At 36.0% G+C, this 21,014-nt stretch overlaps 1 protein-coding gene across 1 annotated transcript in view; it reads left to right on the forward strand.

Annotated features, from left to right (window-relative positions):
* The window catches only part of GRIK2 (glutamate ionotropic receptor kainate type subunit 2), a 633,736-nt gene that overhangs the window by 283,876 nt on the left and 328,846 nt on the right, over positions 1-21,014 (forward strand). Inside the window, exon 7 of the mRNA XM_004605692.2 lies at positions 6,302-6,475. Within this exon, the coding sequence (XP_004605749.1) occupies positions 6,302-6,475 (174 nt within the window). The remainder of the gene's footprint in view (positions 1-6,301; positions 6,476-21,014) is intronic.

A 21,014-nucleotide genomic window follows, 5' to 3' on the forward strand; every position in this document is an offset into this window, starting at 1 on the left:
CTTTTAAGTAAGCAGCATATAAGTTGTACTTTAATTTGGTAAGATCAAGGACCAATTATCTCTTGAGATAATTAAAAACTCTGGTGGGAAGCTGATGATTTGGGCTGGAGCGATAGCACAGCTAGGTAGGGTGTTTGCCTTTCATGCAGCTGACCCAGGTTCAATTCCTCTGTTCCTCTTGGAGAGCCCGGCAAGCTACTGAGAGTATCTTGCCCACATGGCAGAGCCTGGCAAGCTACCCGTGGCATAGTGCCAATATGCCAAAAAGAGTAACACCAAGTCTCATAATGGAGACATTACTGGTGACCGTCAAGCAAATTGATGAGCAACGGGATGACGGTGATATAGTGATACTATTTATCAATTTAAAATATTTTATCTTCATGTTTGGTTCATTATCTACTTTCAGCACACATCTCCCATCCCGGCTGCTACCTTCAGCCACTGTAATTCAATAAAATTAAAAAAAAACAATTAAAAAATATGTGTCGGGGTTGGAGCCATAGCACAGCTGGTAGGGCATTTGCCTTGCATGGGGCCAACCCGGGTTCGAATTCCAGCATCCCATATGGTCCCTTGAGCACCGCCAAAGGTAATTCCTGAGTGCCAGGAGTAACCCCTGTGCATCACTGGGTGTGACGCAAAAAGAAAAAAAAATAAAAAATAAATTTTGTCTCCTATATTGCTTCAGAGGACTTTCATAATATGATGGATTTTAAAATTAGTTTGCTGAGAAGTCATTGTCTAAGAAAGAGCAAAATTTTTATGTTGGTATTTACTTTATGAAAATAAATTTTATTTAAGTTGCTTTTTCAATTAAATTTTCTGTCCTCTTTTAGACTATTTATCGTAGAATTTTTGAAAATCCAATGACTTAATTTGCAATTGGAAAATGGATTGCTTCTTTTATCATTTGTCTTTGTATGCCCATCATATATTGTTTTAGAATATGCAAGTCTAACTTAACAGTTTTATCAAACTTGAATCATCTTAGTTTTTACTTTATCAGTACTATAGTTTATTTTATCAGTACTATATTTTTTCTTTTTTATTTAATCCGTAAAACAATTATGTCTCTTACAAATTCTTTCCTGTTATCCCCCTAATATGAGAGTATCTCATGTTTGAGCCTTCATTTTATTTTCTTTTTTCCCTTTATTTTTATATTTTTGGTTGTTCTCTGGCTCTTTTTAGAGCTTCATTAGCTTTGTTCAAATGAGATCTTAATGTATATTGATAATAATCCTAAATTGTTGTATATAACTGTACTGCAGGAGACATTCTATTCGTTGTGACCTTTGATAATTTTAAGTATTTGAACCTTAATGCACTGTCTTCTAAGTTTATCTCCTTTCAGTTTCCTTAAAAATTCCTTTTATTTTTCTTTTTCCTCCAAAACATCTCTGTCCCCCTCCTTATTTTGAACAACAATCAATCCAACTGATACATTCTCTCTCTGTTAATTAAGAGTCTCCCAGTTAGTCTCCTCACTTCGAGGAGTTTTGAAGCTGCCAAATTAAATTACTATAATTCAGTTGATCACAATCACTTCCTATAATAGCTACTTCAATGGAGAGCCTTTATGCCATATATTATATCTTGCTGGCAAGTACTGAGGTTTTATCTCTACATCATTTTCCACAAGATATATTTTTTTTAAGTCTGGAAAAACTTAGTGATAGGAGAGAATGTGAGAGGCATGATTCAAATGATGCTTCAATGAAGTTACAACTTATTTTCAACAGAATTACAAGAATTTAGAGGAATCAAAAGTATCTCAGGAAGAAAAATGAAAAAACTGATTTAAAATAGGTAGAATTTACTAGCCTGTAATTAAAGACTTTTTTGTTTAAGTTTATTCTAGTCTTCCTGTTTTTCTTTCACTGCTATTCTCCTTCATGAATTTTCTTATATAGTCAGACTGATACTGATCAGTTTCCTGAGTAGGTTTTATGTTACCTAATCTTTGTGTGTTTACTGTCACTTTTAATGGCCTCCTTTTTCATATCAAAAGTGGGTCCATTCTTTAACAGAGGTTCAGATCCTATCTGCTCTGTGAAGCTGAGCTGGACCTGTAAAAATGGAAATTTGGATTGGGTAGAGAGCTCATAGGGCTAGAAATGCACTGCTTTACCAGGCACTACATGGGCCCTGACTACCTCCAGCAGGGACCACTGAGTGCTGCTGAGTGTGCCCCCCCCAAAAAAAAAGAAAAAAAAAAGAATTTAAGTAAAGCATAGAATGAAATTAAAATGCATTTGTTTCCTTCTTTTCTGTTTTTTTTGGTGTATTTCTATTTTATGATCCTTAGCATCTAATCCTTAGCATCTGATCCTTAGCATTATTGATGCTATAATAATTAAACGTTATGCTATAATAACTTTGGAAATTATTATTATTATTGTTATTATTATTATTATTATTTGCTTTTTGGGTCACACCCAATGATGCTCAGGGTTTACTCCTGGCTCTGCACTCAGGAATTAATTCTGGCATTGCTATTGGATGCCGGGAATCGAACTGGGTCGGCCTCGTGCAAGGCAAATACCTTACCCATGTGCTATTGCTCCAGCTGCTTACATATTTTTAAAAGATAGGAAATTTAAAAAAAATTAAATATTCAAAATGTCATATACAAATATATGTTAACAGATAAATACAAATCCATGTTTCTATACATGGATATGTAGATAGAATTATATGAATATGTAGAATCTCCCTGGGTAAATCGTAAACACAATAAAAGGAAAACTTAAGTGTTCCTTAAATTTTTCATATAACGTTTCACAACTCAGACCAATGTCAGCTGTTCTCCACTGAATTTTATTATGGTTACGTACCCCGTGGAGCTGTATGAGTTCAGGGCAAGCTGTTCACAGTATCAACTGTATTAATCTTGCTCAGATTCTCCAGTGTTTTCCATAAGAATATAAGGATTTACCATGGCAGCTAAAAAAAAGAGCAAAAATCCTACATGCTAGATGTTTATACAGTGACATTCAACTCCTGTTACAGTTATTCCTCCTTTACCCTGGAAAACATAATGGCAGAGTAAGAGCATCTCCTATATATAAATTGGAAAGGGTGACCAAATATAAAGGCTTGCTTTACGTGATGGTTGCTAGCAAGCATGTAAAACAAAGGATTAAGCAAGATTTGTACATCCAAAATTTCCAATCTTTTTTTTTCTTGTTTTTGGGGATACTCCCAGTGGTACTTAAAGCCTACTCTCACCTCAATGCTTGTATTCACAGTACTCAGGACTGCATTATAGAACATGTGTTCTAGGGATCAAACCTGGATCCCTGCATGCAAAGCACATGCTCCAACCTGTTGAGCTATCTCTCCAGAGCAAAATATCCATTCTTATTATTTTTCTCTCATATTTGAGTTCATTAAAAGATATGTTTTATATGTTTTTAAAAGAAAAAAAATTCAGTGATCAAATAAGAAAACAGAATATATAAAAAACACTGATAGTCAGCCTCACACTGTAGCAGTGTCATCCCATTGTTCACCAATTTGCTCGAGCGGGCACCAGTAACGTCTCCATTGTGAGACTTGTTGTTACTGTTTTTGGCATATCGAGTATGCCACAGGTAGCTTGTCAGGTTCTGGCAGGCGGGATACTCTTGGTAGCTTATCAGGCTCTCCAAGAGGGATGAAAGAATCAAACCCGGGTCACCGCATGCAAGGCAAATGCCCTACCTGCTGTGCTATGGCTCCAATTCTCTATTACTTGCAATTAAAATATTTAATGACTGGATCTGCGAAGACACACCCACAAATACACTTACAAACAAACACACACAGAAAGGCATACACAAATACACATACACATACGTAAATACACACACATGAACACAGATACACAAAATACACCCACAGAAACACACATACATACATACACACATAAACTCACACAGAGAAACACACATACACACAAACACATATATACACAGAAACGCACACAGAAACACACACGAAACATACACAAACATATACACACAGAAACACCCAGAAACACACACAAACACATAAGCACACTCACAGAAACATAATCACACAAACGGCACACATAAACACACATGCACATACAAACACACGCACACATATACAGTTGCCTTTTGATTGCACAGCAGGCGATTTAACGCTACTTCACAAATGAGAGAATGGGCCAGAGCAAGAGCAGTGGTGGGGGTGAGGGTCATTTGACTTGGATGTGGCTAACACAGGTTCCATTCTTTGATTCCCAGGATCCCATAGGGTCCCCTGAGCTCTGCCAGGAGTGATCCTGAGCACAGAGCCAGGAATAAGTCCTGAGCACTGCTGGGTATGACCCAAAAGCCAAAAAAAAAAAAAAAAATGGCGGGGACTGGCAGCACAGATGCCTGACTGAGACCCACCCATACAGGCTGTTCACTGAGCGCCAGCTCTGGGACGGGGAGGCGGGGACCAAGACATCACAAATGCACCATTTCCAGAGACGAGGGCTGGTTGCTGGGGTCTCTGTTGGCTCATGGAGACGTTGAGGGGAGCCCCGGGGGTCTCGCCTGGGACCAACAGGTGCAGCCCTGCGTCCGGGGTGGGACCTGGAGGCCACGTGCCGGCAACACAAGCTGGGCCAAAGAGGGAGGAGGAAGACTCGGAGGGAAGCTGAGTGAGGAAGGGGGTGAAAAGGGGCGGGAGGGCTCGGGGCTGAAGGCTGTGGGGTCCCTTAAGTGCTACATCCTGAGCACCCGTGCCCAGGACCCCAGAGCCCTTTCATGGGAAAGAGGAGAGCTTCTGCCCGGCAAGCACGTGCAACCCGCATAGAATGTGCACGAACCAGACTCTCCCGGGAGCAGGTGCCAGCCGGGATGGACTGTTTGGGATGCAGAGATGCACCCTTCAGCTATGGAGCTGCACAGATGTTGTTAATTTTGGTTTGGGGTTTCTAGGCCACACCCAGCAGTGCTCAGGGCTGACTCCCGGCTCTGCGCTCAGGGATCCCTCCCAGGTGCTGGGGATCAAACCCGGGTCGGCCTTAAGCAAGGCAAGTGTCCTTCCTGCTGTATTATCTCACCAGCCCCTGTGCAGGGATTTAAAGACACACACACACACACACACACACACACACACACACACACACACAACATGTTCACCCAGCGGCCCCCCCTAGAAAACTATTGGGCTTTCTCTAGCCTGAGAAACGGCCAAGAATGTGAGCTGGGGACTTTCCAACATGACCACTTTCCACTTTCCAACGTGACCAGGAGTTGGGGGCTGCCCAGAGCACGATCTCGGCGCCCCCTCCCCCCCAACACACATATACACAACATCTGGGCTGCTGAAAATCCCAGTTGCGAAATCAAGTGACTCAAACGCTGAGGTGGCGGGTGGGGCGACGAGCAAGAACCAGTTCTGTCTCCTGCTCCGTGACCAAGTTCTGAGGGTCAGCTTAAAGTAAAATTTAATGGATAACATTTAAAGGCATTATTTTTTAACACTGAGAATAAGGTTTATGTAACTCTTAATGGCAGGTTATCAAAAAGCCTGTTGTTCCAGTATCAGAGCTAACATAACATGTACATAGAAGTGTCAGAGCAAGAAGAAACCACCTTGTATCCCTCTGAGTTTTTCAGAGGCTGGACAAATAATCAAACAAGCATCAGGCAGTTTACTTAGAAGGGGTAAAAAGTTTATTAATAATATATATTAAATGTTTTCATAGGAAAAATCAATGGAAGACTGAGTAACTCACATATATGATTTCAGATACTGTCTTTAGTAATCAAGATAATGTACAGAATATCTTTGGGATAAGAAAGGTGGGCCAATTTGGGAGGTTATCAGTAAAGGAAAAAGTAAAACAGAGGAATGTAGACTTCAGTCATTTCTTCTCCTTTAAAAGATAAGAAAAAATAGGTTTTTCTGAAAGTCAGTCTTAAGGGAGAAGCTTACAAGTAAATTTTTTTCAGAAATGGTTATCTTCATTTAAGTTTTTAGAACCACTGCCATAAAATTCACATTTGCTGAAGACTTATTTTATGTGGCAGAATGTTGTTTTCCTACACATATTTAAGTAGAGGGTACACATTTATACCAAAAACTTTTGAGATCTTGAGAGGGGTGTGTGTGTGTGTGTGTGTGTGTGTGTGTGTGTGTGTGTGTGTGTGTGTGTCTGATGATTTGTAATGTTTCACATCACTTGTCACAGTATGGTACTGTTTTAAGAGAAATGAGAGTTAAGTGACTAGTTCAATTATACAGGTCTGTGATTGTGCCGTTTATAATAACATAAAATAAATTTATCTTTCAGGACCTCTTTGCTCTTGATGTAGAACCCTACCGATATAGTGGAGTAAACATGACTGGGTTCAGAATATTAAATACAGAAAATACTCAAGTCTCTTCCATCATTGAAAAGTGGTCAATGGAACGTTTGCAGGCACCTCCAAAACCTGATTCAGGTTTGCTGGATGGATTTATGACGGTATGAGCACTAATTTAATGATTGTCTATCTCTGCTTAATATTGAATAAATTTTCTGGAGTGACCCTTCAGTTTAATTCCTTGATATTCCAGTCATGATATCAAAACTAATATTGCGAAAAATTCTATATTTATTATTATATAGTTATTATTAGTTATATTTATTTATTCTATATTTATTATTATTGCAAACAATGTACAACAAATTTACATTTATATCCAAGTATCACAAAAGCATTACAACTAACATTTGTATACTGCATTGTTGGGATTTTAAATTTCGGGCATTTGCCTTGCACGCAGCCGACCTGTGTTTGATTCCTCCACCCCTCTTGGAGAGCCTGGCAAGCTACTGAGAGTATCCTGTATCCCACCTGCTCAGCAGAGTTTGGCAAGCTACCCATAGCGTATTTGATATGCCAAAAACAGTAACAGCGAGTCTCATAATGGATATATTACTGGTGCCCATTCCAGCAAATAGATGAGCAACGGGGTGACAGTAACAGTGATTAATATCAACAATAGGAAAATGAGAGACAGTAGAAGTCTTTAACCCAAAGGTTACCCTTCTATTCTGTTCTTATCTACTAATATATTATTAACCTTAACCATGCTGGTTTCTCATATTTGATATGATTTAAATGATTTATGTCACAAAAACTTTGCCCTAAGCTTGTTCATTCTTGAGGCTAAATATATAATTATGAACCTCTCATTTTCAAGGTCATAGTTTAAACCTCAAAACAATTTTAAAAGTGGTGTACATGCTGTGTAAATTTAGTTCTTTATACAATTGTCTTATAAAATTATTGGAATTTACTTCTTTATACATACAATTGCTGCAAACATATAATGCAAAACAAATATATAATTTCCCCCCTAATAATCTTTTAGAAAATACAAAGGGTAATTTGTTGATGGCAAAGTTGCATTAACTTTGTACATATTACTTAAACTACAATTAAAATAGATTTCTACAAAGTGAAAAACAGGTAGAAGTCAATATCATTATTTTTTATCACATTAAATGATAATTATGTTAAATAATCAATGTGTAAGTCATATCTTGCATTTTTTCCTACTAAACTTTTGAAAGTTGTGATTTGACAGCATATACTAATTCAGATTAGTCACATATCCAACACAATAGTCAAATAGAGCTTGTTGAACTAGATAGGTTTGTATTTAAACAAATTATAAATGCTTGGTATATACATATTAAATTTAGTTTCTATAGAAAATATTACCACACTTCAGAAATAGTTAAGCACTCTGACAGTATTTCTGTTCCTAGTCCATTACAGTTGCTTTTATAATCGTCCTAATATTCATTATATTCAAAACATCAAGTAATACAAATTTATATGTTTATAGAAACAGTAGAGAGATTATGGTCACCCTCAAGATTTTGACATTATAATTGAAAAAGATGTATTTATTTCATTACAATGAAACCTACTTAATTAAAAATATCTTATATTGACACTAATTTTTAAAGAAGTAATAAGAGGGAGATTTTATTCATTTGCATAAGAGAGATAATTGCATAGTTGTAATGTGTTAATCTTAACCTAAACGTATATTTGAGATAATATTGGGAAGAAAATTTCTAAATAACTAAAAAATCAGTACATTTTCCCCTAACGTGCATCTAATTTAAAATAGAATACAACCTAAAAAAAATGGTTAATCAAACATTGCAGCCAAATAATACAAATTTTACTTAAATAGTTAAAATGTGTAAATGTTTTAAATTCTTATTTTAATATTATATTCATTTTTTGTGTAATTTCTAGATTACTTTTCTTTAATTTCAGAATAAATCTTTTCAGTTGTTATTAAAATTGTTACTTGTTTTAGAGAAAGTAGATTCATCGATACCATGACAATCTCAACACTTTCATAACCAAACATTTTCATCATATATGGGAGTATCTGTGTGCCATTTTGCATATTAGAAAGATCTTCCAACTTTATGCGCGTGCTCTGTTTCTTTATATATCTATATATACTATATATATGCATATCTATACACACAAATATATACCAAGGGGGGTTTATTAACTTACTAGAATATTCTTTTACTTTCCATTTAAAATTATATCGTAAGCATTTTACAAGTCATTAAATATTTAGTAAAAGAAGTTAATAGACTATTTTCACCATGAATGAAGTTAGGAAATAAAAGGACTCTTGTTAGAAACAAAAAGAGTTATAGTCTGGCATTGTGGCATTGGCACCATTCCCTCTAGTCAATTCATGAGATCTCAGTGTTTATATATTTCTTGTTCATTTTTTCCCTTTAGTCCCATAAAGAAATGAGATTATCAGCAAAGTCCCTGGTGCTGGAACAAGACCTATTATTATCAGTATCATAGTCATTTGTCATTATATACGATGATAGTGCTTAGACTTTCCTTTTCTTTCCTCTTATTTGATCTATAAACGGAAACAATGAATTGAATTCCTACTATTTTTTTTCTGGTTGATTTAGCACCTTAATTGGCAGCTGAGTGAGGTTTTTATCAGGTAAATAACCAATGAACTACAAGTCCAATTCTGTAGTTTTACTTTTCTTAAATACATTTTTTTCACCACTGGATCTATGCCCTATTTATGTCTGACATAGCTATCTTCCCTCCTAGCTGTTGTAATAGTCTCCTCACTAAACTCCCTTTCCTTATATCTTTTCCTACAACTACAGTCTTTTTGTTTCACTTTGATTTTTTTTTTAAATTGAATTGCTGTGAAGTACACAGCTACAAAGCTGTTGATGATCGGATTTCATCATACAATGTTCCCACAGTGGTCCCTTCCACCAGTGTACATCTCCCTCACCAGTGTCCCCAGTTTCCCTCCTGCCACGCCCCACCTGAAATCAGTTCTATGGCAGACACTTCTTCCCCCCCACCTCTCCTCTGTCTCTCTCTGTCTCTCTCTCCTTTTAGACATAAATGTTAAACTAATTACATCTCACACCATTTTTAGCACAAAACTACAAAAATAATATTCAAATATTTTAATTTCTTCAGCTGATATTTCTTTGATTCTTCCATAATATTCCTTAAAATTTTTAGTAAAGATTTCTTATTTAACATGCTGCTTTGTTCATTTATTAGTTGCTTTTTGGTTTTCTTCAGTACTCAGGGCTTATTCCTGGCTCTGAGCTTAGATATCACTCCTGGCACGGCTTGGGAGCCATAAAGGGTTTCAGGAATCAAACTGTTTCAGGAATCAAACTTATTTTTACTCTGTGCAAAGCTCTATGTACTGTGTATTGTCTCTCTAATGCCTGTCTTGCTGTTTTGTCATGTAAGAGTCATAGGTTTACCTGGAGTTGTAAATAATTTCATAGTAAATAATTTTATACTATCTTGATACGAAATTAAGTAACATTTTACAAAATTTATAAAATAATTTCTAGGTTATTATTTTGTGTTTATCAAGAATGTTTTTGAGATCTGAGTTATGATCACACTTGTTAGAAATATCTATGTTAGATCTTTAAGACTATGGAACGCAGCAGCAACATGCATTATACTTTTCCAACATTAGTTTAATGAGCAGAAAGGATAAGGGATATGTGACATAAATAACATAATGACACTGTAGTTTTACTTTATAAACCTATTAATCTTTTATGATATACTAAGCTCCAAGTTAATTGTGAATATATATATATATACATATATATATAAAATTGAGATGACCCAGCAATGTCCTCTGTTCTATTACGGAACATTCTGTTGCTATTGTTCATTGCTGCTTCTCACTGGATGGCAAAATTATCTGCATTTATCTAAATCTGATATAGATGAAATTTCTATTTTAAGTAATTGTTTCTTGCATGAAAAATGGCAGTTGCAATGGAGCATTTCCTTAAGAATCATGTTATTTTTAGGTCAATTTATAAACTTTTCACTTGGAAAAAGTAAGGTTGAATAAAGAGACTTTTTTTCTTCTACACAAAAGAACACCATTTATCATCAAAGGATTGATCTAAGATTGTGTGCTATGAACCTATCAAGGGTAACTGCAATTTTGTCCAAGATTTTCTGCTGCTTATTTTATACTAAATAAATACAAGTTATATGATTGTTAAAACTTGCCACAATTGTACAAAGACCTCCATAGAAATTTGTGATATCAGGAAATAGGATCTCTCAAGGGACTTCAGAGATCGGAACACTTATCAGTGGTGACCTTGATAAAATGAGCTGTCTGTCAGAGCCATGTACTTGTAACATTCTGAGACTTAGGATTCCACATCTATACTGGGAATTAAGGAAGAATTACTAAGAGTCCATAATGAATGTAATCTTTAATAGACAAAATGACAAGCAGACAAGAGGCAATAGGGCATTAAACTTCAAGGGAAAGAAATGTAGAACACAGTATCAAGAACCTGTGAGATGGTCCAGAATGTCAGCAATAGATTTCTTTATGGAATAGGTACTTCAGTCAAATTACTTCTTCTATAAATGTGTTAAGATGGTTTGTTGGTCTATAGTCTACTTTTACATCTTCCAACCCGAATGGGTCCTCTCGACACCCTCTACTTGGTGTTCCCTTCTCTATCTGAGCTGCCTTTTCCCCTAGCACGTGAGGCCAGTTTCCAAGCTGTGGGGAAGACCTCCTAATCCTTATCTCTACAGCTCTTGGGTGTTAGTCTCCCATTATGTTATTTTATATTCCACAAAGGATGTCGGGAAGACCCATTCGGGTTGGAAGATGTGAGCTGAAAGTAGACTATAGACCGAACATGATGGCCACTCAATACCTCTATTGCAAACTACAACACCCAAAAGGAGAGAGAATAAAGGGAAATGCCCTGCCACAGAGGCAGGGTGGGGTGGTGGGGGATGGGGTGGGGGTGGTGAGAGGGATACTGGGGTCATTGGTGGAGGTGAATGGGCACTGGTGGAGGGATAGCTAAACGATCACTGTATGAATAAAATGCAAACACAAAAGTTCATAAGTTTGTAACTGTACATCACAGTGATTCTGTAATAAATTTTTTTAAAAGATGGTTTGTTGGGCACAGAATTATTAATTTTTGCTTAGATCTTTTTTGTCAGATTTAGTAGACTGCTAAATCTATTTGTTTATATTTTATTTTATTGTTTTTGTTTGGACCACACCCCACAGTGCTCAGGGCTTACCCCGGGCATTGCACTCAGGAATTACTTCTGGCAGTGCTTGTGGGACAATATAGGATGCCTGAGATCAGACTAGGGTCAGCTGCATGCAAGTCAAACACTATTTGCTGTACTATAGCTCATGCCCCAATTCTGTTTATATTTTAGAACAAGAAATTTGGATTCAAAATTATCTGACACTTGGGGCTGGAGTGATAGCACAGCGGGTAGGGCATTTGTCTTGCACGAGGCCGACCGGGGTTTGATTCCCAGCATCCCATGTGGTCCCTGAGTACTGCCAGGATTAATTCCTGAGTGCAGAGCCAGGAGTAACCCCTGTGCATTGCCAGGTGTGACCCAAAGAGCAAAAAAAAAAAATTATCTGACTCTGGCAAGCTACTGAGAGTATCTTGCCCACACGGCAGAGCCTGGCAAGCTACCCGTGGCGTATTCAATATGCCAAAAACACTAACAACAAATCTCAAAATGGAGATGTTACTGGTGCCCGCTTGAGCAAATGGAGAAACAATGGGATGAGAGTGACAGTGATATCTGACTCTTGAAAATGAGAATTTATGATAATTATTTAATCTTTTATTTAAGCTCATCATTCTCAAAGTGTCAGTTAAAGCTTTTTTTGTATACCTGTGACGATAAAATAAGAATACAACTATATAAATTATAGAAATACAGCTTTGAAATAGGAAGTTGCTTACTTTCATATGCTGGATAAAAGAACATGAATCAATCCTAGTTCTACGTTCAAATTATTGATATGCATTTCATGATAATAATTAAGGAATTACACTTACATTATGAAGATGATGTTTTGAAACTTTTAGCATGTGCATTTTTAATAAAGGCTCAGGAAATAGTAAAAAATCAACTTTGCTGCATTAATTTCCCAAACATGTCTTCCTAATATTCTTTAAGTCTATATTAGTAAATCAAAGAATATTCATACAAAATAAAACAAAGAGTTTTGGGGTGAATTTGCCTAAGGAGTATTAGGAATTCTCTTGCTTTGTTATTCAGAGAGAAAATATGTTGATATTTCATTTGCCTGTCTAAAAGAATTTATAAATATTTTATTCATTAATCTTTCAAATATCCTGTGACCAATTGAGCTAGAATGGAAAAGTAAAGTTATTAAACAGACACAGATGTTGAAATGGTACCAAATCAATCTCTCTTGAAAGATTCCTGTATATTATTACTCAGCAATTCATTCTCTTAATACATATTGAACACTTTAATTAAAAAACTTCTATCTGGTTTTAGATTTTGTATACTATGAGGAAAAATTAGTTTCCTCCAAATAATGATGTCTACTAATTTAGTAAGAAAATAAAACATAACCTTAAATAAATATGACATTTTGATGTATAATAAAATATGTGTAGAAATTAGTAGATGGGAATTCGTCTACATTTAAGAAATAAGTACAGCTTCACACAAAGTCACAGATAATAAATTTACTGCTATGACTGTGACTAAGTTAAAAAGCAGAGCCATTTTTTTCCTTTGTAGTTCCCTTATTGGACATGGTAAAAAATCCACCACCCTCTGATGCATCCAGGAAACTCAGAGATTTGATCAGTTTCATGGAGCCATTTGATGGGTTCACTACCTCCTTTGTAGTGTATTCAACTTGAATGTGTCCTATTTAAGCAGGAAAATTCCATAGTTGTTCCCAACTTTGAACCACGCCAGAAAGTCATGTCACAGTCCAGGAACTGCTGGCCAACTTGGGGGTCTTGTCATTTTTGCTGAATACATAACATTGAAATAATCAAATCAGTGAACCCATATTTCTGTTGCCTCAGTGTAAGCGGCCATTTTTAGGGAATTGGGTCTCTCTGTGTACTTTCTTGTAACTAACTCTTGGATATATAGTTGAAGCTTATTTTTAAATTGTTTGAATTCTACTGTTTTACTTTTCAACTCTTTAGTAAAATAGCTGCTTAGTTTGTACAATAAATGTCTGCCTGAGAATTTGTGTGTAGTACCATTTTGACTGAACCTGGTTTCTCTTGCCAGTCAAAGGCTATTTGTAGACTTCCTTCATGTTTTGGGGTCTTGCTGAAGCTCAGGGGATCCTAGTGGTGGCAAGGCTTGAGCCAGGGATGCTGGCATGCAAGGCAAGTGCCCTACCCACTATTGGGCCCCCATGTGTACAATTTTTAATAGAAGTGACTATGCTCAATCTGCTTGACTCCCTGGAATAAGAAATCCTGAAAGTGACAAAATTTAAGTTTCATTGAATGTCAGTGCATAACGGCATCTTTTAATGCTTTTGTTTCTTAATGACATGCCAGAATATTCTGAGACTCAATACCAAATGTTTCTCAGGTCTTGAAACTATGCCTCAGGAAAAGAGATTTTTAACTTGATTTCTTATCCTGACATTAAAGAAAAATATCTCTCCTGCAAAGTGTTACCTTTAGAAATTAACTTCTCAAACTGCATTTTCATACTTTAAATATTTAGTCTTCCTTCCAATTCCTTTACTTTATCAACCAGAAGGGATAAATAAGTGATAGATTCAGGATCATAAATACCTTTAAAATATGAACCTTTCTAGCCTTTAAAGCAGTGAATATAAATTTTAACTGATTAAAAAAATGCTACATAGGGGCTGGAGTGATTGCACAGCGGGTAGGGCATTTGACTTGCACTCAACCGACCCGGGTTCAATTCGCAGCATCCCTGAGCACTGTCAGGAGTTATTTCTGAGTGCAAACCCAGGAGTAACCCCTGTGCATTGTCAGGTGTGACCCCAAAAGCAAAAAAAATATGCTGCATAATTTCCCCAGCTTAAGAATGTTCTAGACTAAATTTTCATTTTAAGTAGATTTAGAATTAATAATTTTTAATTACAATAAGAAAAAACTAAGGAAAAGCACAGTAAGGTAAGAATTAATGTTACTTCTTTATTTTTCAAAAGTGTATACTTGTAGATAAGTAAGTTTTTACGTATCCCAAATTTAATCACTGTCATTGTCATCCCGTTGCTCATTGATTTGTTCGAGTAGGCACCAGTAACATCTCTCATTGTGAGACTTATTGTTACTGCTTTTCATATATCCAATACGCCACTGGTAGCTTGCCAGGCTCTGCCGTGCAGGCGTGATACTCTTGGTAGCTTACTGGGCTCTCCGAGAGGGGCGGAGGGATTGAACACGGGTTGGCAACATGAAAGGCAAATGCCCTACCGCTGTGCTACCACTCCAGCTCCCCAAATTTAATAAATAAAATAATAGTTTTATTTTTGTTGAGTAATTTTGAAATATTAATATAAAACATTACACTATGATTTTCTTCACTATTGCTAGTGCTATTTAGATCTGTTTTCCACTTAAAATATTAAAAGCTATTTAAAATTAAAACAATTTTTTTAAAGATTGATATAATTTTATGTATCTTGTACATAAAATTTTATGTATCTGTACAAAGTTTAATGAGTACAAGAAAGTTATACACTGCATATATATGGGAGACAATTAGAGTTTTGTATTCATCAACACATTAATTTTTTTAAAAATACACCCAGCATTTTAAAGTGTTATACCATGTCTCTTAAGTTGGCTTTCCTTATCCAGTTCATGAGAGAAATTAGGATTCTCTGTCAATGGTTAAAATTAATGAATTAATCACTTAAAGTTTACACCAGCCTAAAAAGTCACTGCTGTTACCTATTCTGTTATATTTCTGTTTTTCTCCCATAGTTAGGTGTCCCTAGAATGGTTAAATAGTGTATATTCCAAAGCCAGTTTATGCTTTTGTACTTACTAGTGGCAAAGTTAAATTATAAAATTTAATGAAGTATTGAGGCCAAACAATTGTTTCTATGAAAACATTGAAATATCTTGATTAAGTCTAGCCAAATGACATCATTTTTATATTGATATGAACAAGCTTCAAGAAGATTCTTCATATTCTTTGCTTTCTATGTGTTTATTTTGTTTTTTACAAATAAAGGAATCTAAGGTTGGAAATCATGGACAGCCATTATATTTGGGGCTTATGCAAATTAGAAAAGTTCAGTCAGACAATCCATAAAAAAAGCCTTAAATCCTACGTGAGTATAGTTAGGGATAGTTTCATATATGTTTTGCAATAAAATATTCATGTAAAGTATATATGTATCCTTTAGCTAACCTTATTAGTTGTCCACATATTAGTTTTGATTGCATTAGAAAAGAGGCCACTCATTTATTCATCATTATTAAATTTCCTGTGTCCTTATATATTTATGTGAAAATAGAATCATGTGGAATAAAGTTTTCTTGATGCTTCCTAAAGTTAAACTAGTAATTGCTTAAAATTTTGCTCTATATCAGTAAGCACTATACTTGGTGGGGTGGGAGGTAAAGTGATAAACAAGATAAAAAGGAAGTTTGTCATATTTGGTGACTAGGATAAGAAAGATAGCAAGTTGGGGCAAGAGGATAGAGAATAAATAAATGTCAGAGGGGCTCTTTTACTGGACTTGGGAGCCGTTGTGCATGATAGGCTTACATGAAGAGAAATAGGCAAAGATGTATCAGGCTGTTATCCTAGACAGAAGGAAAAAGAAACTGCTGGTGATGGGAATAAACAAGTCATGTTCATGGAAAGAATAGTTTGTCAAGTACTGAGTTTTTTTTAAAGTTTTTATTTTATTGAATCACAGTGAAAAAATTACAAAGCTTTCAGGTTTAAGTCTCAGTCATATACTGATTAAACCCTCATCCCTTCACCAGTGCACATGTTCCACCACCAAGAACCCCAATATACCCCCTCCCAGCCACCCCTCACCTAAGTAGCTAATGATCTTCACTTTATTCTCTCTATACTTTGAATACATTCAATATTTCAATAGAGAGCTCACTATTATTGTTTGGAATTTTCCTCCAACAATCAGGCCTGCTGGTTGGCATCATTTAATAATTTCTTTTCATTGCTGAGAGTGAAGAGACTAAGTTTGCGCGGCCTCAACAGTGGCATGCGGTTCTGGTTTCTGATATTTTAACTCAGTTCACAGTCTAGATGCATTTCTGCAAGAAGCCGCTCTAGGTGCCAAAATGGGTTAGATGACCTCTCGATCATAGTCTTTAGGAGCAGAGGGTCCGTTTCTCGAGCTGTAGCTCTGGATCTCAAGTACTGAGTATTTTAAACAAAAGGAAAATGATAGGTGATTAGAGAAATGGTCATGAGACACATCACTTAGAACTTTGAAGAGCATGTAAGTTGGATTTCAATCTGGCAACAATGGAAGCTCTGAAAGGCTTTAATGCAGGGAAGGATTTTTTTTATCTGAATCAGGTATTGAGACAATGCTTGTGCCTTCTGTGTGACATCAGAAAAAAAGGCTGCAAGAATAAAACTGGAAAGAAGAGTTAGGCAGTTATTTTAATAATGCTGATGAACAACACCAGTGGCTCGGACTCAGGTTTCAGCAGTGCAAATGGGAAGACTAGTTGGATTTTAAATATAATTTGTGGGTAATAATTACATGATACATTTTGGGTGTGGGTTCAAGTCAAGGAGATTGTATCTATTATAGTTTGTGCCTTACCCATAGTTTTCTGACTTTATGCTTTAGGGTTCTCAGAAGATTTGTAATTATTAGTCCTTCTTCCTCTTTGTCTAAGGATTTTTTTCCAGAAGCCTGTTTCACTATGTATAGCAGTCTGGGACTACTGGGCAGTTAGTTATCCCTCCACCACATTCTCAAGTCAAAAACTGGTGATGATGCTTGTGTTAATATTCCAGTTCTCTCTCTTAGAATGATATAATTTTGAAATAGGCATTTAAAAAGATATTTAACATTTCCCAGTGAGAACAAGTTCTATTTGCACATGGTGATAGTTGCTGTCACTACCCTTTTTATTGTTTTGTTTTCCCTTACCTGTATCACTTCTTTTCCTAATTAGTATTTCCTGCAATTTCTAGATAAGGTACTTATGCTGAATTTTTGTGTTGAGCTGCCTTCTCTGGAACCCACTCTGCATTAGAGGACTTCTGAGTTTTAGAAGTCTGAGAAAGTTGATAGAAATGAATCCATATGCTGAAAATAAAGAAGAATTACTGTGAACTTGGTGGTGACATAAATAATACAGCACCTGGACTGGAACGGTAGTTAAATAGCTAGAGCATATGCTTCACAAGGAGGGGTCCAGACTTTTATTCCTGGCTCACATGCTCCCCTGAGTAACACTGGGAGTGACTCTGAGCACTAACATAACAAACTGCTGAACACTGTTAGGTATAGCCCAATATAAATGTATATATATATATAAATATATATATATATATATTTCACAGACTCTTTTTGATGCACTCTGGTTTAATCCCCTATTATATATTCAAGTGGAGATAATATATTTTATTCATTGTTGCATTTTTTATACTATAATAGTGTCAAGCACATAATGGCACTATTCATATGCATTTAATGAATAATATGTTATTTAGAAAAATAAATGATTTTGATAAGACATGGGCTGGAGCGATAACACAGCAGTAGGGCATTTGCCTTGCACGCAACAAACCCGAGTTCAATTCCTCCGCCCCTCTCAGAGAGCCTGGCAAGCTACCGAGAGTATCTCACTCGTATGGCAGAGCCTGTCAAGGTACCCGTGGCATATTCAATATGCCAAAAACAGTAACAACAAGTCTCAAGATAGAGTCGTTACTGGTGCCCACTTGAGCAAATTGATGAGCTACGGGATGACAGTGACAGTGACAGTGACAGTGACAGTGATAAGACATGTTTTATGAGAATATCAGGTAAAATCTCAGGATTGATGTACACATTTGTGAGTCAGCAGAATAGATAATATTTAAAACCATGTACTGCATAAGATCATTAAGTAGCCTAAATTGAATAGTGAGAGAAGAATGCCAAGGCATTTGGAAAGAATTAAAGAAGTAGGACTAGAGCATTGATGCAATGGCTAAACCACTGTGTTATATAAAAGGTGAACTGGCCCAGCTGGGTCAGTTCCTCACACCATATACGGTACTGCCAGCAACACCAGGAGTAATCCCTGAGTATAATTAGGAGAAATCCCTGAGCACAGCTGATTGTGGCTCAAAACAAAAAATAAATTATCTTAGAAGGGAATATGAAGAAGAGTGCCCATTATAGATAGTGTAGATGGGTGTGCATGTGATAGAAAAAAGCAAACTAAGATCTGATGACATGGAAGCTGAGAGAAGTTAGTGTTTTGAGATAGGTAAGAGTGGCTGATTGTGACAAATCATTATGAATTGCACATACTCTGTTCTTACAGTTGAGAAGTGGGGGTTTTACTACTCGAAAATTTTATTTTAATATACATCTCTCTTTAAAAAAACAGGTAGTCTTGTGATTAAAAAAATCTTTATGGACAATGTGTTTCAATAGTGGCATATCAAGGAAACAAATTATAGTTAGTTGTATCAAGATATATGTAAGATAAAAACGTGACAGTTCATGTAAGAATTCAATTTATATATGCAGCTTATGTAAGATAGCAATCATTTATAATTGCCAACAAATGACACAGTTAAAAGTGGTAAAACATTTTGCATACCAATTAATTTATCCACCCATTTTAGTGTTCTTTAAATATTAAATATTGAATATACAGCAGTTTAAACTGCATTGTTTCTGATTCTTTAATGAGACATTTAAAATAAATTTTTAAGAAGTACAAAAATAAAGACTGGAGAGATAGTACAGCAGATAGGGTGCTTGTCTTGCACGTGGCTTGATCCCACCTATAGTCCCCTAAGTTGCCCAGACTGGTCCCTGACCACAATGCCAAGAGTATAAACCCTGTGCACAGCAGGTGTAGCCCCCAAACAAAACAAACCAGAGAAAGAAAAAAGGACAAAAATTACAAAAATAATTAAATAACTTGTCAGCATTAGAAAATACATAAAAGACAATGAAAATTCTATTCTTGCTGGTGTTATATTCAGTATTTTGTCCTCATCAAAATGTACCCACAGCAACACAGCTGGACAGAATATTTTTCTGTGATCTTTAGTCGCTCTACATTGCTTGATGAATGACTCAGTTATGAATTAGTGAATATGCTTCAGGCTTTGATTTTTGTTTTAGATCAAAGATGAACACCATGTGGATACCACATTGAGAGACATTTTTCAGGTTTTGTTTTATATGTCTTGTAAAAGCTGTCACTTTTTGGTCTTTGTTCTTTATATATATGATAGTTTAAAAATGGTTTTGTACATATTAGAAAATTCTAATCAGAATGTGATAAACTTAAAATTAAAGTAGATATTCCAATTAGTTGAGAACTATAACACTGGTCCAGACAGACACATAGGTGTGGGGGTGTATGCCATGTACTCAGTAGACCTGGTGCTACTGAGTCCCACAACTTCTCTGGGGAATGAAAGACCCTAGCTCAGTCCCTAACGTAAACCCTGAGAACAACTGGATATGGCTCAAAGCCCCAAACTCCTTTAAAAATAATAATGTCAAAAGATAATAGATTTATCATATGTATTATTAAAAAGAAATTCCATATTATTGTGTTTGTAAACAAATGCCCTACAGAAAATTAATTCTGTAATTAGAATTTATTAAAGTTATAATTTAATTTTATGGGCTGGAGCGATAGCACAGCAGGTAGGGTGTTTGCCTTGCACACGGCCCACCCAGGTTCAATTCCTCCATCCCTCTCGGAGCTACCGAGAGGGATGGAGGAATAGCCCAGCAAGCTACCGAGATTATCTTGCCCGCATGGCAGAGCCTGGCAAGCTACCCATGGCATATTCGATATGCCAAAAACATTAACAACAAGTCTCACAATGGAGACGTTACTGGTGCCCGCTCGAGCAAATCAATGAACAGTGGGACAACAGTGCTATAATTTAATTTTATAATTAGAAATATGTCAAGTACTATGTCTGTTTTCTTCCTACATGAAACCAATGTCAAGATAAAAATATTTGCTCAAAAGCTTTATTGGCAAATATATCTTTAAGCTATAGTGAAAGGATAGTTATTATGTAGAGAGTGTGCACACCAATATACTATCTGGAATATATGCAAGGAGGTAACTCAAAATTGGAAAAAAAAAATCTCAGACTGCAATTCAGTTCTTAGCCATAATTAGTAGGATTCTTTGAACTAAAGCTTCCCTTTAACAGAATTATTTTATAAGCAGAAATAGCCTGATCCTGGCAAGTTTATTCAATGATAAGAAACAGCTCAGCAAATGTAGGATCTGGTGAATACAGTGGTTTTTATGAAAGGGCAGAAGCTGCCTGCTGTTAATCAGCTATGTTTACTATAGGGATATGTCTTGAAAGAAGACAAAGGCATCGCCATAGTAACCAGTCACACATAATTGGGAAGTTACAATGGTACTATTGTCAATTGAATGTAGACTTAGTTTT

This window comes from Sorex araneus, chromosome 4 (assembly GCF_027595985.1).
Source record: "Sorex araneus isolate mSorAra2 chromosome 4, mSorAra2.pri, whole genome shotgun sequence".
NCBI lineage: Eukaryota > Metazoa > Chordata > Mammalia > Eulipotyphla > Soricidae > Sorex > Sorex araneus.